This window comes from Gadus macrocephalus, chromosome 11, assembly GCF_031168955.1.
Source record: "Gadus macrocephalus chromosome 11, ASM3116895v1".
NCBI lineage: Eukaryota > Metazoa > Chordata > Actinopteri > Gadiformes > Gadidae > Gadus > Gadus macrocephalus.
In genome coordinates this window covers 2017977-2043212 of record NC_082392.1, presented here as the reverse complement: position 1 = coordinate 2043212, position 25236 = coordinate 2017977, and the positions used below count along the sequence as shown (strand labels likewise).

General features: G+C 47.0%; 1 protein-coding gene across 1 annotated transcript; it reads right to left on the bottom strand.

Annotated features, from left to right (window-relative positions):
• Window positions 1-5195: 5195 nt before the first annotated feature.
• golga7 (golgin A7) lies at window positions 5196-24596 on the bottom strand. The gene is made up of 6 exons (XM_060064433.1): window positions 24495-24596; window positions 22349-22474; window positions 17540-17692; window positions 12683-12784; window positions 9698-9750; window positions 5196-6294 (listed from the first exon to the last, which is right to left on the bottom strand). Exons 1-5 carry the CDS (start codon window positions 24501-24503, stop codon window positions 9709-9711), a joined length of 432 nt encoding a protein of 143 aa, XP_059920416.1. The 5' UTR covers window positions 24504-24596; the 3' UTR covers window positions 5196-6294; window positions 9698-9708.
• Between the last annotated feature and the right edge of the window lie 640 nt (window positions 24597-25236).

The window sequence follows — 25236 nt, the reverse complement described above, 5'->3', positions numbered from 1 at the left end:
TGACAGTGTTACCCCTTATGTTTTCTTTCATGACGTCCAATAAAAAACAACAGTGTTACCCCTTATGTTTTTTTTCATGACGACCAATAAAAACGACAGTGTTACCCCTTATGTTTTTTTTCATGACGACCAATAAAAAAACGACAGTGTTACCCCTTGTGGTTTTTTTCATGACGACCAAAGAAAAACAACAGTGTTACCCCCTATGTTTTATTTGATAAATATCGACAGTGTTACCCCTTATGTTTATTTCATGACGGCCGATAAAAAACGACAGTTACCTCTCATGTTTTTTCCATGTTGACCAATAAAAAACAACATTGGTACCCCTGTCGACGTTTATGCAGGGATCCTAACCTGAGCTGTTTAGAGTGTTAACCTCCGAACTTATCAATGCACCATCAAACACTGAATAAAGTGAACACAATGGTTATACTTGACTTTATAATTCGCATGAAATAGAGATAAGAGTCTTCCAACTGAGGTCATCAACCGGACGTGAACCCCGGTCTCCAGGGGGTTAGGCAGAGTGCACTCCACTGCACCTTTGAGGCGATGACAATACACAATAATCAATCATCAATAAAGAGGATATACATGACATTAAAATGTATGTGTGTATTTCTATTATTTCCCTTATGTTTTTTTTCATGACGACTAATAATGAACAGTGTTACCCTTTATGTTCTTTTTCATGACGACCAAAAAAAAGCAACAGTGTTACCCCCTTTATGTTTTTTTTCATGACGACCAATAAAAAACAACAGTGTTACCCCTTATGTTTTTTTTTTCATGACGACCAATTAAGAAAACAAAAGTGTTACCCCTTACGTTTTTTTTCATGACAACCAAAGAAAAACAACAATGTTTTATTTGATAAATATCGACAGTGTTACCCCTTATGTTTATTTCATGACGGCCGATAAAAAACGACAGAGTTACCCCTCATGTTTTTTCCATGTTGACCAATAAACAACAACAGTGGTACCCCTGTTGACGTTTTTGCAGGGATACAAACCTGAGCTGTTTAGAGAGTTAACCTCCGAACTTATCAATGCACCATCAAGACACAGAATAAAGTCAACACAATGGTTATGCTTGACTTTATAATTCGCATGAAATAGAGATAAGATATCAAACAGACTTGAACCCCGGTCTCCAGGGGGTTAGCTCACAGCTCCCTCCACTTCCCACTGAGGATTGTAATTTGTCTGTAGTTATGAATGACATGATAGCATTACGTTTAAAATTAAAGATATGGTGTTTTCCACAGAAATTGAGCCGCAGTCTCCAGTGGGTTAGGCAGAGTGCACTCCACTGCACCACTGAGGCGATGACAATACACAATAATCAGTCATCAATAAAGAGGATATACATGACATTAAAATGTATGTGTGTATTTCTATTATTTCACTTATGTTTTTTTTCATGACGACCAATAAAAAACGACAGTGTTACCCCTTATGGTTTTTTTCATGACGACCAATAAAAAACAACAGTGTTACCCCTTTTGTTTTTTTTCATGACGACCAATAAAAAACAACAGTGTTACCCCTTATGGTTTTTTTCATGACGACCAAAGAAAAATGACAGTGTCAGCCCTCATGTTTCATTTGATAAAAACGACAGTGTCACCCCTCATGTTTCATTTGATAAAAACGACATTGTTACCCCTTATGTTTCATTTGATAAAAACGACAGTGTTACCCCTCATGTTTCATTTGGTTAAAACGACAGTGTTACCGTTTGTGTTTTTTTTCATGACGACCAAAGAAAAACAACAGTTTTGCCCCCTATGTTTTGTTTGATAAATATCGACAGTGTTACCCCTTTTTTATTTTTCATGACGACCAATAAAAAACAACAGTGTTACCCCTTATGTTTTTTTTCATGACGACCAATAAAAAACAACAGTGTTCTCTCAACGACGAATGCTGCATGAAATTAGGACGCAAAGCAGCGCCATTAAAAGGTACAACACTGACCCCTTGTGGTCAAACAGAAAAGCACACGCGCGCACACACCCACACACTAACAAATATTATACATTTTATCTCGCTTCATTCATTTAAATACAATATATTGTCATAAAAGCAGTTCAATACGTATACAGTTCTTTTTTTACTTGTGATTACATTTCGTTAGCCTCATACAATAATTGTCTAAGTCATATTTTAAACTTCATCGTGTATATAGCGTTTAAAATGCCCTAAGTCAAATAGATGAGTTAGCAGATAGTGATTATGGAATGTAAAATGCACTCTGATTGGTTAAGGATAAAGCCAATCAGGCACAGTGAATCAGCAGCGTTAGAAGCGTAGAGTTGGGTTAGATAGGCCTATCAAAATTTGGCCAAAATATGAATTAGGCAATTATTCTTTGAGTCTAACAATAAGTTGTTTGATACTTTCAACCACAGTAAACCATCAGATCAGCCCAAACTGCATAATCCCCCGTTTTCATCTTAATGTATAGTTTTATGAAAACGATCAAGAAGTGCCTTTCAACACATTTCAACGCAACAAAGTTATTAATACAAAACATGATATTATGTATTAATTACTTTAAAACGTTTCCTCAATTGATTGTGTAAGAGCACCAAAGTAGGGCCTAGTGTTTCATTTGGGGGTTTAAATGGTAACTTTACTGGTGTTTAGCATACAGCTAACCTTGTCTGCTCCTGTTTCGCACCCCTTGGTTAGACAATTACAGATCAAAACACTGGATCAGTTTCTTCCCTGTCTGAACCGGTCGGCCCATATGAGGTATTGGCAGCAGGGGGGATGTTTACAGTAAGGCCAATTAAACCAACACTTCATGCCAAGAGACACGGCCCCATGACCTATAAATCTGGTGAATTACGGCTGTCATAAGTACAGTTGTTTCAGAGCGAGTCCGGGTGGTTCCCTGTTTCTTTGTTCAGCCTCTCACAGACGCCGGCTTGGGAGTGGATCCAGCTCGTCTCTCACTTTTAATCTACTGCCAACTGTTTTAGAGACGTTTAAGGCCTTTCTCTTCAAGGGAGGGCATGGGTTCTAATCATGGGTTTTAAAATGTATTTTTCGTTGCACAACACATACAGAATGGAAATTAAAACATGCTATTCTGCCAAAAAAGCTGATTTTGATCTTAAATTAAATCTTGGGGTCTTTCTTGAGTATAATGACCCTCATGAGACATCCTGAGGCGCAGGCCCGGGAATGCCGTCTGAAGTGCTGTTACCCCGTCCCAGGTCGTTCTTATGAACACAGACCCCAAGGGGACCCCAAGTCCCTGTTCCCTTTACGAGGTCACCCTGTTCCTAACCCTAACAAAACCCTCACCCTAAAACCTAGCCCTTAAACGTAAACCTAACACTAAACCCTTACCCTTAAACATAAACCCAACACCAAAACCAAATCCTAAAACCCAAACTAAACACTAAAAACAAATGCTCACCCTAAAACATATCCCCAACCATGAAACCAAACCCTAAAAACCCAGCCCAAGCCTTGAACAAAACTCTAACCCGGCAGCAAAACCCTGAAACCGAACCCAAGTAGGAAACCATAACCCTTTATCAAACACTAGAACCAAAGATCAAACCCTGAAACCTAACCCAAGTAGGAAACCATAACCCTTTATCAAACACTAGAACCAAAGGCCAAACCCTGAAACCTAACCCAAATAGGAAACGGTAACCCTTTATCAAACACTAGAACCAAAGATCAAACCCTGAAACCTAACCCAAGTAGGCAACCGTAACTATTTATCAAACACTAGAACCAAAGACCAAACCCTGAAACCTAACCCAAATAGGAAACCGTAACCCTTTATGAAACACTAATAATAATAATAATAATAATACATTTAATTTAGAGGCGCCTTTCAAGACACCCAAGGTCACCTTACAGAGCATATAGTCATCATTCAAAACTATGTAAAACAGACTAGGAATAAAAGGAAAACAGAGGTTAAACATGAAGAATAATAATAATTAATAACACTCAAAGACGCCTAAAGTGAAGGGGGGACCTCACTAACCACCAAAGTAGACCACTAGAACCAAAGACCAAACCCTGAAACCTAACCCAAATAGGAAACCGTAACCCTTTATCAAACACTAGAACCAAAGACCAAACCCTGAAACCTAACCAAAATCGGAAACAGTAACCCTTTATCAAACAGTAGCCAGGCGCCCCCTAGCTGCCTTGCACCGCCCCTGCACCCAAGACAGTCAGTCGCTGGGAGTTTATTTGACAGATTACCCTGCAGAGGTTCTGAAACTGTATCAAGGGTCTTTAAGCAGGCGGTCGTAAACATAAGAAACAGTCAGACAGCCGCCATCACCTGCTCTTTCTGCCACAGAAACACTCCCTATATGGATGTCCTTGTTTCAGGGACCACCAACTGCGCTGGTCGTGGTGTGTGTGTGTTGAGTGTGCGTGTGCGTGTGCGTGTGCGTGTGCGTGTGCGTGTGTGTGTGTGTGTGAGAGAGAGAGAGATTAGGGATACTTCAAGCTCCTAGACAAGATGTCTCAGGCTCACCCCCCATAGGAGAGATATCCATCTATTGTATTTATAGGAAAAGGATGGGGAACGTCAACAGATGAATCTGCTTTCTTTCTGTCCTGTGGCTAAAATAATGAAGGGATGGTGGATAACTTTGTTGCTTGTTCTAAACCCTGACCCCAGGTTTAAGTTATGTCTCCTGGCTGGTCCGTCTAAACAGCCGCTGTCGTCGTAAACGATGTCCAACGTCGTCTTGACAAACAACAGCCCCTCGCAGAACATCCGTGATAAAAAAATATAAAAACACGATTTTCTTTTTCGGTTCTGAAGGCAGAATTAATCAAGTCCAGCTGTGACTCCAGCGCCCCCAGAACTCCTCCAGCCGACGGATTGTTCGCCTGCCTTGCTCTCGGACAGTTCCCCCACCAGCCGGCCGCAGGGCTCCGCTTGACCCCTCCCGCCCGTTACTCACCGTGAGGAACTGCCGCAGCTTGTTGGATTTGGAGCGATGGCTTCCAGAACATTACTCCCCGCCGGGACAGGAAGGAAATATCGCAGCAACAAGTCGAAGCGAGGAGGGGAGCGGGAGCGTTTGTTTGGACGGTGGGGTCGCTAAATCACGGTGACTGATGCCGGGGGGAGCGCTGCTGCAGGTCGGTGTTGTGAGTGAGTAGGCTACGGTTAGTGAGTGAGAGGAGACAGCATGAGTTAAAATCTTCTTTTTTTATTACCATACAATTGTGGGATTAAGAAAAACCGTTGCATTTGAAAAAGAAATTACCAAAAAAAACAAAATGCTTAAATCATTGAATTGGCGTACATCAGAATAAAAAGTATCAATAATAATAATAATTAATATATCCAACTAAATTATTAAGCCAATTATTTAAGGACGAAAAATCAACATAAAAAAAATACAAAAATTAAAAAGTAGAACGATTTACATTAGAGCCTTAGCATTAGGATATAAATAACATGAAACGTCAGAGGAAAGTTCTGTCTGTGCATTTTGTCCTGTAAATAAAGTTTATACTGAACCTTCGGTCCTCGGACCACAATCAAAATTCCCGGTTTCCCCGGCAGATCCAGCCGTACATTAGGACACGACCCCTCGCTATCAGGTCACCATACCCTAAAGCCCTTCAACCACGAAGCAGACACTGAGCCACACCACGACCCCCACCACACGACTAGGGTCTCTGGACCCCCCCCACGGCACCGCGGCCCGGGCACCACAAAGGCAACATTCACCGTCGCTCGGGGGGGGGGGGGGGGGGGCGCTACACGAGAGCACTTGTGGAACTCCGGAGGAGGAGGGGGAGGTGCTGCAGATATAAGAAGGAGGAGCATGCATCGCGGACAGGAAGTAGGGCGGGACAGGAAGTAGGGCGGGACCGCACCGTAGTCACGACAACAACACGCACGGCACGCTACCGAAGAGAGTATAAAACCAGCCGTGGAACGAGGATGAACGAAGGGGTACGTCACGCACAAGGAAGGCCGCACTCTCCTCTCTAACGAGGAGGACAAATCTCTGCACGGGCCGAGGAAAGTAGAAGACTTAAGTTAATACACGAGTAGCAAATACATGGAGAGAGTCGATAATCATACTGTACATACATACGAGTCAGATCGTTAGTTCATGGGGAGCAGATTGTTGGTACGCAGTTGTAAAGAGTGTCGGTGGTTTTGGTGGTGGTGTCGTCCGGGGTGGTGTTTCGACAAAGTCCTCACAAGCCACCAGAAGTGTGTGTGTGTGTGAAGCGGGTCCCCAGAAACACGCGCTCCCCGCCCGCTGGGTTCCTGCAGGACGGAGGGAGAGAGCGTTAGTGTGAGTGTTGGAGCGCAGCCCGGCCTGGTGGGACCGCCACCCAGCATGAGGCCTCTCACTCTGCAAAACACACCCTGCTTTCACCCGGGAAACATTAACCCTACGTTCAGAGACAGACAGACAGACTGACACTTTTCTGTTAGTGCTAGCCTTAGTGAAAAGTGCTCATTAATTAATTGTATTGTTGAATTATACAACAATACAACATATTTGAAATCTAATCTTCTCCGCTTGTTCCAAGAAATGCATTATGTTCTGGATTTTCATAGACGTTGCTGTCATCCTTGCTGCCCCGTTGGAACACAACTCAACCGTCTCCTGCCATCCCCAGGTACATCCCCAGGTACATCCCCAGGTATAATCAGGATAGCAGCGCCCCGGTCTGTACAGCGTCCTCCACACCAGACAGCACACAGTGGTGAAATATTGTCCTGTCGAGCGAGTCTCCCAAAGCGCTGAACATCCTCTCCAGCAGCGCCGGCTGCAGCCGTCGGCTGAGGTTGTGCAGGACCGGTTTGTGAAGCGGGTCAAGCAGCAGGGCGCTGTGGAGCTGGGAGGCCCGGGTTCCAGGTGTGCGTGTGCGTGTGCGTGTGTGTGTGTTCCAGTGGGGAGGGAGAGGAGGGGGGGGGGGGGGGGGAGACAGTTGGCTCGGCCTTCCAGTAAATGACTCGTTCAGTGGGCCCTGAGGACCTCAGTGGGGTTGGAGCAGACGCCGACCCACCAGAAGCAGATCCATCAGTGTCGGCCGGCCTTCTGCCTGGGACCCCCCCCCCCACCCTGAACCCAGGGACCCCCCCCTGGACGACTCGGGTCCAAGGTGGCCCAGAGCCAGGTGAGGGGCGGGGGCCGCCATCAGGCCGGGTGGAGGGAGGAGGAGGGGAGGGGAGAGGAGACTAGGGGAGAGGAGGGGAGAGGAGGGGAGAGGAGGAGAGACTAGGGGAGAGGAGGGGAGACTAGGGGAGAGGAGGGGAGACTAGGGGAGAGGAGGGGAGACTAGGGGTGATGAGAGGAGGGGAGAGGAGGAGAGAGGAGGGGAGACTAGGGGAGAGGAGGAGAGACTAGGGGAGACTAGGGGAGAGGAGGGGAGAGAAGGGGAGGGTAGGGGAGAGGAGGGGAGACTAGGGGAGAGGAGGGGTGACTAGGGGAGAGGAGGGGAGACTAGGGGAGAGGAGGGGAGAGGAGAGGAGGGGAGGAGAGACTAGGGGAGAGGAGGAGAGAGGAGGAGAGAGGAGGGGAGAGGAGGAGAGACTAGGGGAGAGGAGGGGAGACTAGGGGAGAGGAGGAGAGACTAGGGGAGAGGAGGGGAGAATAGGGGAGAGGAGGGAGAGGAGGGGAGACTAGGGGAGAGGAGGGGAGGGTAGGGGAGAGGAGGGGAGAGGAGGGGAGGGTAGGGGAGAGGCTAGGGGAGGGGAGAAGGGGACGGGAGGACAGTCTAGGGGAGGGGACAGGAGGAGAGGTGAGGGAAGAGGACAAGAGGATAGGAGGAGAGTAAAGGGGAGAGGCAGACTGGCGGACTGAGAGGCCTAAGATGGAGATTGATCGCCTGTATCAGTGAATATGGTCTCTGTTGGCCCGCGGTGGTCCCCCCCCCTCCACCTCCGCTGCGATGGCCATGTCAACGCTCGACTGCTCCTCTCTCAACAGCTCCTTATAAAAGACTCCCGGTTTACATTCCTCCCCTCCGTGCGACGAGGTGCTCTGTGCTCAGTTTCGACCGAGGACGACGATCGGTCCAGAACACAGACCCCAAGCCCCGCGTCCTGGGGCCGCTCTCTATCCGAGGTCACCCTGGCCCCAACCTTAACATAAATCTCTCACCCTGAAACCAAAACCTAAAATCGAACCCTTAAACGTAAACCTAACACCAAACCCTTACCCTAATCCTGAAACCAAACACTTAACCCTAAAACCAAACGCTAAAACCCACCCCAAACCTAACCCTAAAAACCAAACCTAACCCTAAAACCAAACCCTAAAACCTAACCCTTAAACATAAACCTTACACCAAAGGTGGTTCTGAACACGAGAGTCCATCTCAAGGAGTCCGAGGCCTTTAGTTGAAGACCTCCGCCGTCGCCAAAGCAATGGAGCGGACCGGTTTCAGGTCTGTCACCGTTGAGGTCTGGTGTACCTGCGTGGCTCACAACGGTCGCTACAGTGGTGTGTTTAACCGCTCCAGAATGGTCCTACACACCAGGGTGAATCCGAGAACCCGATGTTCCTGCTCCATTTTACGGTTCACTTTGGCGCCAATGAAAACAACACGGCCCAGATCGTCGATAAACTCACCCGACACATCGTTCTCACAATGTGAAGATCCCCAGATGTCACTGAATTAGTGACTGGAAAACCTTTAAAAGGGGCCGACCACAGAATCCCTGAAACGGATCCAGGAATGAAAGCACCAGCGTGGACACTGACCGCATACCTACGGAGGGAATTCTGCGCAGAAGTGTAATTCTGCCTAAACTGCTGTTCTGCATCCCGCTAAAGCCTGAGGTATTCGCCTAATAATCTTCAGTTGTCAGTTGGCCTCTCCACAGCTCAGCGGTGTAAAACAACCAGGCAGAGAGCAGAGCCACGGTGGGGAGTCGTGATGGGAGTTGGCGGCTGAGTGTTTTCTTGGTTGATGGAGCGGGTTGGTGTATGGATGGACGGGGAGAGAGCACTGATGATTTGCTCGGGGGGTGGGGTGGGGTGGGGTGGGGGTGGACGGATGGAGGGATTAACTGGGAGGATGATGGAGGGTTGGGTAAATGGTTTGGGGAGGGAGGCAGGATGGATGGGGAGGGTGTATCTTGGTGGCTTAGCATCACTGTGTTTCCCAGGCGGAAGCCATGTGACCAGGTTGGAGGTGAGAAGACTTGACGTTGCGGTACATGATGCTCTGGGATTCAACTCCAAGCGGATGACGGACGGACAGACGGATCCATGAGAGACAGTCGGCGGTCGATCAACAGTTCATCCTAACCCTCGACACAGTCAAGTCAAACAAGAGAAGAGTGTCCGTGAGCTAAACCCTTGTCCCTGGGAAGGGATGAATACATCAAACAACTTCTGCTCCCTAGAGAGGAGGCCGCATCCCAGAGCGTTCGTTGGAGCACTCGGTGGTCTGCGGTCTCCAATGGAAACGGGGGCACGGCCCGAAGCACGCAGGTCTCCTGAAGGCCCACGAGAGTGGAGATGGGAAGGCTGGCGGGCGGACAGAGCTCCCACTCCTGAACCAGAACCACGTTTCAATAAACAGCAATAGAGTTCAGAAGAACATCTCTACTGCTGAATATTTAACTCCAGACATGACGAGGCAGGAGGGGATTCAAGGTGAAACCAAAACAGTTCCAGCAGCCTTTCAACAAACACACACACATCACTCACCATGGCTGGCTCTATCTGCCCAGGCTGCGGTCTTCAAAGAGAGTGACCTCGATCTGGATAGCCTCTCGTTAGGGAACATGATTTAAAACAGGGTTCGATATATTTCCCCCCCCCCCACACAAAACCACCCAAGAACACGCATAAAGAATGCCGTGTCATGTTGTATCACGGTAATAGTTTTGTTTAACTTGGTCAAGCGTGGAGTCTTGTTTTTCTTCTCGGTTCGTCTACAGATTGCATTTATCACCGCCTCCTTCGTTTGGCCTCAATCACAGCTTGTACCGTTTGGCACCGACGCAAAACCCTGTACTGATGGAAAACGAAGTATGAAAATACACAACACTTCAACGGTCCTCGGGCAGGCTCGAGAGAGCGGAGCGAGATGGATGGACCACGTTCCGCCTTCTCCAAACATCCCTGAAGATGTTGGATGGAGATAAGGTCCAGGGGGGGGGAGGTCACTGGAAGCAGGGCCTGCCTCCCGCCTCCACGCTCCTTCCTCCTCGCTCCTTCCTCCTGGCTCGGAGCGGTGAGCCACGGATCCTGGTTAGGATTAAAACCGTGTTCCCTGGAATCATTTTAGTCCATAAACGCTTCATCCTGTGTGAGTCAACTCGCAAACGGAAGAGATCTGCAAGCTTGAATATGAACCACTTTGTTGTTTCATCCTAGGAGGCCTGCTGAGGCCTCTCTTAAGCCTTCCTTAAGTCGTAGGTTTGATCCGTTAACAGGAATATCGCCGCTCTTCAAATGTGATTATGGGGGCGTTCTGTGATTCACGCCAATCGTTAAAATACTTTGTTTTGTCGTTAAAGCCGTGGTTTGGGAAGCGTTCAACGCGGTTTACCAGAGCTTTTTTGAGTGTACTTTCTACTGGTTTGTCAGGCATCCCTTACTGGGCCGGTTCACACGTAACATCTGCAGTGGGGACGATGGTATGTCTCATAAAGGTCTGCTTGATATACTGGTCTTCAGCTAGGGGGGTCTGCCTCATCTTTGGATGGACTTTAATTGGGCTTCTTAAAATGTCCAACATTATGAGTTATGAGAAACCTTCTGCTGCGCTCGGAGGTTTTTAATCCGCTGAGGTTTGAAGTAGTTTTTTTAAGTCTTCGAGTGAAGGACTCCTGTCCATGTGGCCATGAATACCTCACCTGCCATTTTTTTCACTTTGTTAAAAGGGATCAAAACGGTGTTCAAAACGGTATAAGGGTCAATCCTATCAGCGAAGCGCATTAAAAAGGGTAATGCTATTTCTTTAAGATCTGAAATAGTATACAGTATATATAGTTTTATGAATAATCTTTATTCAAATAATAACCAGATGGTTACTTTAAGATCATAAATGAAGCCTTTTGGACTCCACCAATATATGACCTTCCGGGTCGAAGAACAGACCTCTGGTCAGAGTGGATAAGAAACAGATTTAGAGTCCAACGCTTTATCAATGCTTGTAAATCCAGCTCCCCTATCAAACCAGTGCAAGGTAAATGGGCTGCATTTACGTACCTGTGGCCACTCAAAGCACTGTACAAGGTTGTCAAACATTCAACCATGCATGCACACATCCAAACACAGACGGCGGTGTCAGCCACGCAAGGCGACAGCCAACTCGTCAGGAGCAGTCAGGGTGAGGCGTCTCGCTCAGGGACACCTCGACACCCAGCTAGGAGGAGCCGGGGATCGAACCGGCCACCCCAGGTTACCAGCCGACCCGCTCTACCTCCTGAGCCCGATGCCGCCCCATGTAATAATCAGCACAGGAGCCGACAGTGACGTGACACGGGGAGAAGGGGGGGCTCAGCTGCCTACAGTTTTAGCCAAACTCTGCGTTCCATAGGACCTTATTGTCTGCCCAGTGGCAACTCAATACCCTCAACCCCCACGGTACCCCCGACACACACACAGTGTGTGTGTGTGTGTGTGTGTGTGTGTGTGTGTGTGTGTGTGTGTACCGTGGGGGTTGAGGGTATTGAGTGTGTGTGTTTGAGAATTAGCTAAATATCAAATTTTCTTGCAGGCTCAGTGGGTAAACCCAGTTTTCCTTCCTGTGTCGTATTTAGGTCCGATTTCCCTTTCCCGGCTCCGATTAGTGACGGGAAAAAGGATTTTAGATTGTGTGGATCAATCAAAATGATCCCTCTAAAATCCATTTGATTGGTCCAGAAAAACGACTCAAAAACGTTTTGCAGAATTCTGAATTTCCTCTCGTCTCTTTGTTCTGGCTCGACCCAAGAGTTCTCCATGTCTACCTGCCCTTGGTTTGGGGAATTCTTCTGCTATAAACGTCAACATAAATCCCTGCAGATCTCCGGTCTCATATACGGGGAGAGGGGAGGAGGCGAGGGGAGGAGGCGAGGGGTGCACCTTTCCTCACGTCACTCTCTCCGTTACCACGAGGATGGTCGAGTGGAACGTTTTAACGGCTGATTATGGTTCCACCGTCAACGCAACGCATGGTTTTGGTTTTGGTTTCTGTTTCGGATTTTAGTGAGCGGACCAATCACAGCCCTTGCTGCTCCGTCGCCTCGAAGGAAAGTTACAATTGTTGGGAGGCGCACGTCACGCCCTCGCGGTGGACGCAAGGACGTGACGGGTCCGTAAACCTCCTTGCGTTGGCTCGAGGCGGAACCATAATCAGCCCTTGAGCCCTTTCATCATTTAGCCTCCAATTACAGACATGGTCGCTTGTAGCTTACTTCTTTTGCAGTCCGTGTTCTTTCACTTCCAAGTCCATCAGATTCAGAAGATACTACAGAAGCACAGAATCCTGCGCCTTCCATGAATCCCGTTCCCCCCCCAGCACTAACCCGATCCAAACCCCGGCAACCTTCTCCCCCACCTTGAATCCATAACCTTGATCGAGAGCAAGTGTCCTCGGAAGCAGCTGCAACGAGTGAAGGACGAACAACAGCAGCCCCCACAACCACAACAACAACAACAGCACGAGGACAAGGGCTTTGTGTCCTGAGGATGGAAGGATACAACTCGCAGTCCTCTCTCGATGGGGTCCGTGAGCAGCAGGCCTCGCGGGGCGTAGATCTTGTCGTTCTGCTCCTGGATGTACTTGGCAATCTTCTTCAGGACCTGCAGGCGAGGACCGGGAAGAGAAACGTTTGCTCTTAATATCATTTCATTTCCCATGGATACTGACTCTGCACAAACACACACGGGGATACAACTAATAGCAGACATGTCAGGAAGCTGAATGGGTGATTCCTAACTTTTGCTCTGCGCTCGCTCCCACACACAAGGCCAAAGATATTAAACCACTTGTTGTTTTGGTTAAGTGTCCTGTTCCGACTGACAGCATTTCATTCGTGGCTCGCGGATAAACGGCAGGACAGGTTCACGTTGTAGAGAGCACACGCAGGCGGACGTGATAAAAGACAAGTATTTGCTTGCTGACTTCACCAAAACGTTCACCAAAACGTCAATTATGTGAGAACTCACATTACATTTACATTAACACTTGGGGCATTTAGCAGACACGTTTATCCAAAGTGACTTAGTGAATTAGTACATTTGTCAGATGAAGGAGGAACGACAATGTATCACTGTCAGTAAAGTAAGGAAGTTAATAGTGCCAAGCACTAACAATCCCTAGGTTAACCCAGTCCACGTATACAACTAAGATAGCTAGGGTAAGATGCTACACAATGCCAAGTACTATTTTAAGTGCCAGGACGTACAACAGACAATAAGTTGGTAATAGTGGTGGGAGGGGGTGAGTGAGGTGTTGGCTATGCAGAGTCTAGGTGAACTCTGAACAAGTGAGTCACAGGCCTTCACGTTCATGTCATCACGTAAACGGGGAACGTAGGCATGCGAGGGAACGGACGCAGGCAAGTACCGACTGGATTCCCGTTTAAACTAAAGCTCATCTTACTTTCAAGCCGTGGCGGCCTGCAAATGGGCCTGGCAGCGCATTAAAGGTTATTAACTCATCCTTTAAATGCCTGCCTTGTTTTGACTTGAGTGAACCTCCGTGTTTAAGACATTGAGAGTGTGATGTGAATTACAGTTGGACCTAAACACGATTATAGATGTGGATAACAGAACAATGCCAGGCCAGATAACCATCATCGGAAAAGAGAAAGGCTGCATATGTTATCCATTAGTCCTTTTGTACTGGAATGCAAAACTTATCTCCTCAATCAGTGATGATCAATTGATCAGAAGCATGTTAAAACGGTAAGAATGCAGTTTGTTCTGAATCCAGGCGCTCATGGTGTTAAATCATCATCACATTCAAAACAAGCTACCGCCAGGTCTCTTGGACAACTTAAAGACCAGTTATAAATCACTGCTATATTCATCAATCTACGATACAAACGTACATACCAAGCGTGTCCTTGTTTCACCAGTCGGGTTAATGTAATCAACGCTGGGCAACCGTTGGAAGTTTTAAACAGCCAAGTCGATACGGCAGCACAGCTTTTGGATTGGGTCAACTCCACTGAGACGCTACTGACACAAGCAGTACACTCAAGTAAGTGCTACGTTCCAACGGCCTGCCAGACCAGCTGCCTGTCAGACCGTTCAAACTCAGGATTCCTGCTGCACCACAGCTCAGCCTTCGCCTGCTCGCTGCAGAGGGTCCGGCCTGGCCCGCTCGCGGACCGTCCAGAGGAATGCACGCCGGGCCCAACACAGGAGAATGCATTCCAGCGCTCGCCTTTCAATGTCTTGTAGTTGGCTCATAAAGTCTCTTGGCAGTCCTCCGGAGCCAACAGAGTTTCCATAAGGATAGATTACCTACCCCTTCGCAATTCCTCCCTGAGAAACTCTTTCCACACAGTTTCATAATGGAAGACGAGGGCTTACAGCAAGGACAGGACGGATACTAAACTCACATCCCATAGACCGTGGCCCCGTGCTGTAAGCCACACATGGAGCACTACCAGTAGTCTCCTACTTACTTTACCTTATCAACCTACAGCAAACACCTCTATCCAGCACAACCTACATCAAGCACTTATTGTCTGTGATACGTCCTGGCACTTAATGTACGCACTTAATGTATGTTGTACATCCTGGTACTTAATGCAGGCACTTATTGTATGTTGTCCATGCTTGCACTTCAAAATAGCACTTTGTGCTATTTAGCAGCATTGTGTAGCTTCTAACATAAGCTTGTTTTTTTTTTCACACTGGGAATGGGTTAACCTAGCGAAAGTTAGTGCTTGGCAATTGGTTCTATGAACATCTTTACTGTACCGAAAGTGTTATGTTGTTGTTTCTCTTCTTCTGACAAATGCACTTATTGTAAGTCGCTTTGGATTAAAGCTTCTGCTAAATGCCCTAAATGTAAATATAATCAAATTCATTGATGGCCGTCCAATAGCTGAAAGAGTTAAGGCCTGAAACCTAGCAGGTTCAGTGCCGTCATCATTCAGTCCGACCCAACTGCTTCAAGGCGACCAGGAGGAGACACGTCTACCGTTCTGGGAGACAACGCCAGCAGAGGTCAGGACTCACGACACACATCGTTTACCTTTACTGACGTCGATAAAAGTACAAATCCATACGTCAGGACCATCACACCTGTGCACTGAATCATGTGCGCCGCGCGGATGGGCCAAAAGGGGCCAACGGTAAACTTCAGATGCGTATAAATCAGGGCTTTTTGTACGGGTTTAGAGAAGCTGTAAAACGTGTTGATTTACAGCCTCGTGCTTTCTCACATCTACTGGACTCCAGGTTCTCCACCCTGCTCCAGTGATCTCCACACTCTGTGGTCTTCACTGTGCCATACCTCCCAGTGTACCAGGTATATTAGTGCAGCAGGTATATTGGTGTACCAGGAATATTGTTGTACCACGTTTATTAGTGTACCACGTATATTAGTGTAACATGTATATTAGTGCATCAGGAAAATGAGTGTACCAGGATTATAATTGTGCCAGGTATATTAGTGTACCAGGAATATTAGTGTACCATGTGTATTCGTGTACCAGGTTTATAAGTGACCAGGTGTATTAGTGTACGTGGTATATTAATATACCATGTATATTAGTTTACCAGGTATATTAGTATACCATGTATAATTGGTGTACCAATGGTCAACAGATACAACCAGCAGTTTTCCTGAGCTTAACCTAGAATTGTCTCAGGGTATTTGTAGTATAACTTAGACAATTCTTTCAATATTTTGTTTATCTCAAATGAAAGCGCCCAACAGCGGCGGATGTCGTTTGCTTGTTTTTGTAGACAAACTGTGCTTTGAGACAAAATATTCCTACGCAATGGTTCAGAATATAAACCAGTTGGCAGGTCTCCGGCCATGAAATCATGTTCAGGTGTGGACGTGCATGAGTTGGAGACCACAAACAAGACAAAGGAAGAGCAACAGAGATGAGAGATCGCTATCTGCATCTGCGAAATGTAAACTCACCTTTCGGAGCAATTGCTCAAAGTTCATGGAAATGTTTTGTTTAGAGAAATGTTCTGTTATTGCAGCATGTCGACTGGTGATGATGGATTGAACTGAACTGAAAGCAGCTATCCTGACCCTGCCGACCTTGTTCGAAACTCAACGTCCATAGACTCCATGCAGGCTGCTGTGAGTTTTGCTATATGCGATACATGCTGATTGAGGTCACAATATTACTGCCAACTAGTTTTTATATGCTGAACCATGGCTTATGGATAGTTTGTCTCAAAGCACCGTTTGTCTCTGTTGTGTTTGTTCATTTGAGATAAACAGAGCTCAATTAAAATAATAATAAATCTAGAACCAATTCTAGGTTTAGCTCTAAAGAACCCCTGGTCCTATCTGTTGAACGTGGTACAACAGTTAGACATGGTATACTGGTGTCTCATGGTCCACCAGTTAGACATGGTATACTGGTGTCTCATGGTCCACCAGTTAGACATGGTATACTGGTGTCTCATGGTCCACCAGTTAGACATGGTATACCAGTGTCTCATGGTCCACCAGTTATACATGGTATACCAGTAATAATAGTGTCACCTGGTCCACCAGTTAGACATGGTATACCAGTGTCTCATGGGCCACCAGTTATACATGCTACACTAGTGTCCCTGTGTGTGTCTCATCTCCTAACGTTGCCATGATGATGGATGGAGGATGAAGGAAGGATGCTTCTGGTTTGGCTCGGTTTGGATGAAGGGGTCCAGATTACAGGGCTGAACGACCGGTGTCCGGTGTGTCTGAGGGGACCTACCTTCTCTAGTGGGTCTCCATGAAGAGGAACACAGTGTGTCTGAGGGGACCTACCTTCTCTAGTGGGTCTCCATGAAGAGGAACACAGTGTGTCTGAGGGGAGTGAGGGGGCCTACCGTCTCTAGCGGGTCTCCATGAAGAGGAACACAGTGTGTCTGAGGGGAGTGAGGGGGCCTACCTTCTCTAGTGGGTCTCCATGAAGAGGAACACAGTGTGTCTGAGGGGAGTGAGGGGGCCTACCTTCTCTAGTGGGTCTCCATGAAGAGGAACACAGTGTGTCTGAGGGGAGTGAGGGGGCCTACCTTCTCTAGCGGGTCTCCATGAAGAGGAACACAGCGTGTCTGAGGGGGGGCCTACCTTCTCTAGTGGGTCTCCATGAAGAGGAACACAGTGTGTCGGAGGGGGGGCCTACCTTCTCTAGTGGGTCTCCATGAAGAGGAACACAGTGTGTCTGAGGGGGGGCCTACCTTCTCTAGTGGGTCTACATGAAGAGGAACACAGTGTGTCTGAGGGGAGTGAGGGGGCCTACCTTCTCTAGTGGGTCTACATGAAGAGGAACACAGTGTGTCTGAGGGGAGTGAGGGGGCCTACCTTCTCTAGTGGGTCTCCATGAAGAGGAACACAGTGTGTCGGAGGGGGGTGGGGGCCCCTACCTTCTCGTAGTGGGTCTCCATGCAGAGGAAGACTGTGTAGGCGGTGAGGCAGGCCAGACAACCCTCCAGGTACGACTGCCCCCCCAGCTTCTCCGCCTCGGCGTAGAGGTTGTTCAGCGTGCGTACCGTCTCCTCGAACTGCGTCTTGTCGATCTGGAACCACAAGACCCCACACATGAGGACTCGCACTAGGACTGGGCGATTTCCCCCCAAAAAAATTGGGATTGTATAAAAAATATATATATATTAACAAATACAAAATGAATATGACGCATCTCCCTGACGCGTCTGCTGCGTGCCTCAGTTTAAGATTTTTTTAATAATCGTTTTTACCATAAATACTATTTTACCATAAATTTGAATTAAAAATGTATTAATCGCCCAGCTCTAACTTGTACCGATACCCATATCTAAATTTCCTATCGTGTATTGGCGAGTACGCACTTGAAAGCAGCGATCCGATACCATCACGTGCCTAGCTTATTTACAGGAAGGGGCAAAGTCAAAGAATATCACAAACACTACGGTGGCATGCTGCGTTCGTTAGCGGTCGGAGTGGAAAGTCTGAATAAGAATCGCGTCACCTACGACCTACGTGCGTCCGAGCTACCAAGTCGGAAAAACAAGGATGCTCAAGCTTAAGTAAAGTAAATGTATTATCATAATTCAATTATAAAAGTAAACAATCTTGGTCTGAAAAATAATATTGTTGACAGTAAGTGAATCGACTATACATTGCTGTCTTCTTAAGAGAACCCTTCAATAAGAATCAGTGCTATTAGCAGTTACAATGCTAGATTCTGTATCGGTATATACTCTGTATCAGCCGATTCTCGAGTTCAGGAGTCAGAATAGTATCGGAAGGGGAAAAAAAAAATGGTATCGGAAAATCTCTAATATACAGGCAAAGGTTCCCTATACAGAATGCAGAGTAATGCTTGCATGCCGCAAGCAAACTACTGCTAACTACTTCCTTGGGACGTCGACAAGGGCTGCAGAGTTAAAACAATGTGCGCAGAGGCGGTTGTAACAGTGTCAACATTTAGGGTCCCAAGACATTTCTAAACCCAACACTGGGGTCGAGCTTCAAAGGGCCATTCACCCTCCAATCAATCAAACGCAGAAAATAAATCCAAAGGGAAGGTATTCTGCCCCGCCCAAATAACTGCAGAGATTCTCGGATTCAATAATTACGAGATAAATGAGCTGGCAGCCTTTCCCCCCTGTAATTTTTTCAGACAGAGAACAAACCGTATTTTCCCCCGTGGTACTTTAATAATTTGGATGCTCAGCCCAGATTTCCACACATGTTTCATCTTAACACCCGGGGTCGGTTCAAACAACCAACATCCAACGGTGGACCCGAACCGTTTCCAGTTGTCTGACGCATGGGCTCGCTGCTTATGCAGAAGAGCACTCCGAGTTTCCCGGTGGCTCTGGTGCACACTGATGGCTTTTAAACCATCCGTCTTGAGGGATGAGGGATTGAGAGCAATCCAGTCCTGGGTTAAGGCCAGAGAGAAACGGGCGAGAATAAGAGTAAAAAGAGCAAAAGGAGACAGAAGGAATGCTAGGAAACAACAATCTTATTGTTGCTCAACCCAGAAAATACTTTATTATGAATTTCGCCGACTTCAGCAGACTTATGCGTATAACGACTTTGATTTGAGAAGGATATTCTCAAATAACCGGCCGATGCCAGACCATTTAATCAATATCTACCCAGGCTAGGCTGGCTGCGCCTTCAGCTGCAGTGACATGTGAGACCAGGCTCGGTGGTCACGTGACCACATCCCCCAGCTCAGAGGAATGTAGAGGAACTGTCTGCCAACCAGCCGCCGTTATCAAGCACTTTCAGCAAGACCTCCGCCATCAGCCACTAAACCGGCAACTCCACCATCACCATCACCATCACCACCAGCACCGTCACCGTCTCCACCCGCACCAGCAAAACCACCACCTCCTCCATCACAACCCACTCCACCAACCCCACCCCTAGGACCTCCATCACCATCACCCTCTATCGCCATCGCTTAAAACATCCACCCTCACCAGTGCCACCCCTATCCCCAACGACCGCCACCTCGATCTACTCCACCACCACCACCACCACCACCACCACCACCACCAACGCAACCATCTCAACCCCCACCAGCTCAGCTCCACCACTACCCCCACAATGACCGCAACCGCCACCATCTCCCCCAGAATGGCGACCGTGTTCCCACCACTGCACCGACTCTCCCTCCCCCCCCCCCCCCCCCCATCCCCCTGGATTGTGAGGGAGGGCCCCAGCCCGTCGTCCGTGGCCCTGCGTCCCGTGCCCGCTGTCGAGGCGCTTCGTTCTGCTCCGTTTCCCCACAATTTGGAGGCAAATAATGTGGAGCATGTCTGATGGGCCGAGCCGGTTCCCATTACGTGTGTGCAGGTCCCTGGGGCTCGCCCAGCACTGCTCTTTGGAGCCGAGCTGAGGGAAGGATGAGCAGGCCCCTCAGACGTCTTCCTCCCAGGGCTCGATCCATTAGGTTAAATGAGCTGGTGTAAATGATGTGGTAGTACAGTATGAATTATGCTGTCGTTAGGCTGTCACGAGTCATTCGTCTCTACATGGGAACGAGAGTCAGGGAAGTGAGCATAGCAAAAGCTGGAAGAGGCCGAGAGAAACTAAATAACTTTTTCACCTGTCTTCACTTTGCATTTTTTTCCCCCCTAGTATGTTAGTTTTTATGTTGAATAGATTAACAGTTTGGCCCATCCACGTCCTCCTTCTCAGTGTTCTAGCAGGCCAGAGTATAAAACAATATAATAAGATATTAAGTCAGATGTTGGAATCACAAGCATAGCCACAAAAAATACCATAAATAACTTTCCACAAAAACAATCTAACAACAGCGTCTTGGCAGGACACCGCATAGTTGATCAACTTCGCCTGCAGCCATCATAAAAAACGGTTTTATGATGGCTGGGCATTGCAGCCCTTGGGTTGTTGGGTGCTCACCCAGCTGAAACCAACGTGCGTGCGTGCGTGCGTGCGTGCGTGCGTGCGTGCGTGCGTGCGTGCGTGCGTGCGTGCGTGCGTGCGTGCGTGCGTGCGTGCGTGCGTGCGTGTGCGTGCGTGCGTGCGCCAGGCGCAATGCATCCATACATGGGGACAGCGGAGTGTGACGGAGACCACCCCATCAAGAGGGAAGTGGCGTGAAGTCTGCCAAGTGCTGGCTGGCCACCCCTCTGACCTGGGGCATACGTTGCTCCACTACATCACCCCTTCCCCCCCCCCCTCCGCTCTCTCTCCAGCGCTCAGCTGGCTCGCTCTCCAACGTGGCCCAGAGCCTGCTGCCTCCCCAGGGCAGTCCCCGCCACTCCTCCACCCCTCCACCCCTCCAACCCCCAGCCCCATCGTTAACAGAGCGGGCCCCAGGAACCGGGCCCAGACCAGCCCCAGGTTCAGTTAAGGACAGCGGGCCCCTCAATCCCATGTGTGCTGGGATATGGGATCAGAGGCCAGGCCTGGTGGTTTGCCCAGGTGGAGGTGCTCAGATATGGGTTCAGAAGCAGTCTCTATGGCTCACCTAGCGAGAAAGTATTTTGCCTTTTTCAGATTGTTTAAATAAAGACACGTTTAAACATGTAAATATTGCAACTCCCCAGTGTAGGACAAACTTCCTGCCATGTGTGATGCATTGTGATTGTGTTCGACTAACAGGTGGCTTGATACTTTCTTTGGTAGAATATCTGCATAACAAAAACAGGGGAAAGGGCCTAACTCTGCCCCTTGCAGTTTCTGGTTCCGGGCCCAGGCTCTGTGCCATCTCACCCAGAAGTTCTGTTAGAACACAGTAGGACTGCTGGATCAAGAGTTTTGCAATAACTAGGGGCGTACCGGTACAGGTATTTGTACCGAACCGTCACGGTACAGGCACTTTGAAGCGGTTACAGAAGTCTACCGCGGTACGTAAATGTGGCGTACATAGCGGGCAACGATCATCGAATAGTCGGAGTCAGGTAGAATATCGAATAATGAATGTGACTATCGTTATTTATTACACGGCTCTTCTCAATGCTGTTGAACGCTCCATTGACTTGCATGGGCCTTCACAACTTCCGGTGGTGAATAGCGTCCTCGGTTGCTAAGCGACGTCAACGTCTTTGGCGGACTATTTCTCTGCTGATCAACACTAAGAATGCTGGTAACAAATAAATTGTAAAAAGACACACCGTGTGAAGTTATATTTTTTACGTGTCTAGTTCACCGTCATGCAGGCTGTGTTCAGTAGAGATCCGTTTTCGGCGCATGTAGGTCTATCAGCCTAAGCCCGTACCGTACCGTGACTTAAAAACCGAGGTATGTACCGAACCGTGATTTTTGTGTAACGTTACACCCCTAGCTATAACATAGTAGGACTTCAGGATCAGAGGTTCCGCTATAACATATTAGGACTTCTGGGTCAGAGAAAATCAAACGTTACTCCCCAGCTGATTTAAGACTGGTGTCTCAAATCATCTGAGCCTTGACAATGCATTGCTTGGGATAGTAGATACTAACAATTGCAGCCCACATTCAAATTAATTAGTATGAATTTCACTTTCAAATATCATATGGTGTATGCACTTCCAGTAGGTCATTCCAACTTGCTTTAAGAAAAGCACTAGATTTAAAAGAAAATCCTGCATGTGGAATGGAGTCCAAGGCCTTAAATCCCACGCAAAATATAAAATAATACTCCCAACTCTAAAAGACCCTTCTTCTTCGATCGACTCGGGTGTTGGCACACCGAGCGCCTGACGCGCGGTCCGAAGCAGCTTCCCTACCCGTGTCTCCAGCTCGGAGGGGAACTTGGTCTGGAACTGGCACACGGTGCCGTTGGTGTAGTCTCTCTGGATGAACACCTTGGCAGCCACGGCCGCCTGCTGCCCAAGGTCCTGCAGGCTGTGTGTCTGGAGATAGAGGGGGATGCACAGCAGATTCAATCAGCCCTGCAATGACACGCTACCGGGGGGGGGGGGGGGGGGGGGGGGCGATGGGAGTCAGAGCGCGGAGGCGCGGAGCCTCAGAGGTGGGTAGCGTTAAACAGACACAGCCACTCCATCGGTTCCCTCATAAGGCATGAGGGATTTAGTTTTCCATGGCTTCTTTCGCGATGAAATCTCTAAACCTTTTCGTGATTACTTTTGAAGCGTCGTTAAGATAAGATCATCGTTATTGATCCCAGATGGGTCATTTGCATTACCCACCGACTGCTGCCCCGATGACTCAGACGTAATCAATGCAAGACCTATAAAAAGCAGAGTTCCCTTATGCTATACTACAATGAATCCTGGGTACCAGAGTACATTAATCTGGATTGATGCATTGATTCAGCGACTGATGATGACCTCATACGACAACTCTCCCTTTTTGTTTTCAAAGACGGCGTCTTTCGTCAAAGGGGGTTGGGGTGTGCATTATGTCCACATCAACTTTGAATATAATAAATCAATGCTACACAATACACCATCTTATAATTCATATCCTCATTTGCTTACCTTCTATTATCCAATAAATCAATAGGAATTGATTGGATGCATTATTATAAACTGTTTAATACTGTCTGCTACCCTCTCATTTCATGGAAATTATGTCTCAATAACTTTTAACTTGAGGTCTATTTCACTTTGTATTATTTGATTCTGTGTTCTCAACATTCATGTCAATTTAATTTTTCATAAAATAAAAACACGAGACATACATACAAGCTAAATTAAATGAAGAGGTCATTCAACGATTGCAAAAACAAAACCACATACACTAAAATGTATTCTATTTCCATTATACTTCACTCCTTATTGTATCGGATATTCAACAATGTCAACTGATCCTTTCACAAGGCCGACCAGCCAAAGCCAATTCTTATCACATAGGAAGAAGATATTTGTATGTAATGTAATATCTTTATTCAACATCCTGTACGGATGTACTGTTTAAACGGTGACATACACTGATACACACTGATCTATGCAACTAATTTGAACTATATCCTAATTACGACCATAGATCACCATACATAAAAAATAACCGATTCCCCCCCCCCCCCTAGTTTGATATCAGAATTCCAGTTGTTTCGTATCATGGATGGCACATTCCTTTATATCAACGACGTTATGTATGAATCCTTACAAATAAAATACAATCAAATCATAATGGTGATTCGTTTCAATGAATGAGAACTGCAAGCCAAGACCTCAAACCCTCCAACATGTATCCAACTGTCAAGAGAAACCACGTCGTGACGCCGGGTATTCAGTATTTTAACGCAGTATTAAACAACATGTCTTCAGCCTTTTAATGTGTATTAAACAATGTATCTTCGGTATTTCAATGTAGCATTAAACTATGTATCTTCAGTATTTTAAAGCAGTAGTAAACGGTGTGTCTTCAGTATTTTAATGCAGTATTAGACTGTGAATCCGTTTTTAGATGCAGTATTAAACCAAGTGTCTTCACTATTTGAATGCAGTATTAAACCTTGTATCTTCACTATTTTAATGCAGTATTAAACGACATGTCTTCACTATTTTAATGCAGTATTAACCCATCTGTGTCTCATCCTAACATCCGGGACCGAGCCCTACTGTCCCCGGGCCACAGGCTCATCCATCAGTCTCCCTATCAGTCCCCCCATCAGTCCCCCCATCTAATCCTCATCACTCAACCCTGACACCACAGTGTGACATCTGCAACGCGATCTGGATGTGAGCCCTGAATGAATTTAAGGAGAAAAACAGAAACATTAACAGAGGCTCGTCAGACGAAGCTAAGGCGAAGCTAACAGAGGCTAACGCTGTCGCGCCGATTCTCCGACATAACATCCGAACTAAAGCACTACAGAATAAACTACTCGTTGTTACGGATGATTTGTGGAGGATAGGTTGTGTGATAAAGGCATAACATGGTCATATTCGGGGGTGTTTGTCTTACCTCTGCCATGTTGACAGCACTGTGTTTATCTTCCGCTAGTAGCAGCTGCTAGCCAGTGCCGCTCTGAAGACAGTCCGGGGGTAAGGATTAAGGAAACATTCGTTCCGGGATCGACCGTTCTCACTTTCACAAGTAGGAGACAACAAATGACTTTCACTGTTGTATTTTTTTATTATATTTTATAATATCAGATATTATTATTCAAGCGTGGGAAGGCGATTCATTTTCGAACCATTTGTTTGTCTTAATTTCTTCTGACAAATGCACCTATTGTAGGTGGCTTTGGATAAATACTGATTGGGATCAATGTCCATAATCATTAGTGGATAGGAGTGCTAGATTGAGCGACCCATATCAGTTTTAACACTTTTTCCTTTCCCTTTTGTAACTGGTAGCCTATATTAATTTTCTTCTTTTCCTAAGGCCTTATGAATTCTCCCTCATGTCTTTCCTTGACCTCATGACGTTAACCATTGAGGTCAAGGAAAGGAGGTTTGGAAAGGACCTTGTTACCTGAAGTGTTGTACCTCACGTGACAACATGTTTCATACCCAATATCTAGACCAATATACATATACAGTGCATGAACATTATTTTGATCTAAATGTTTATCCTTTAACTATATTTTCTATGAGAAGAAATTAAGGGGGAAAAAGTGCAACATATAAAAACGAATTGTCACTCATGTTCTTCAGAATAGATCCTCTCTTACCTCCATATAACTTAGAGGAGGAAAACCACT

Excerpts from the sequence above, each read along its gene's own strand:
- golga7 (XM_060064433.1), bottom strand. Across the intron at positions 17,693-22,348 it reads CCTCCGAGCTGGAGACACGG|ATCGACAAGACGCAGTTCGA; the intron begins GTAGGGAAGCTG and ends TTGTGGTTCCAG. Across the intron at positions 9,751-12,682 it reads TCGAGAGAGGACTGCGAGTT|ATCGAGGTCACTCTCTTTGA; the intron begins GTATCCTTCCAT and ends GAGGCTATCCAG.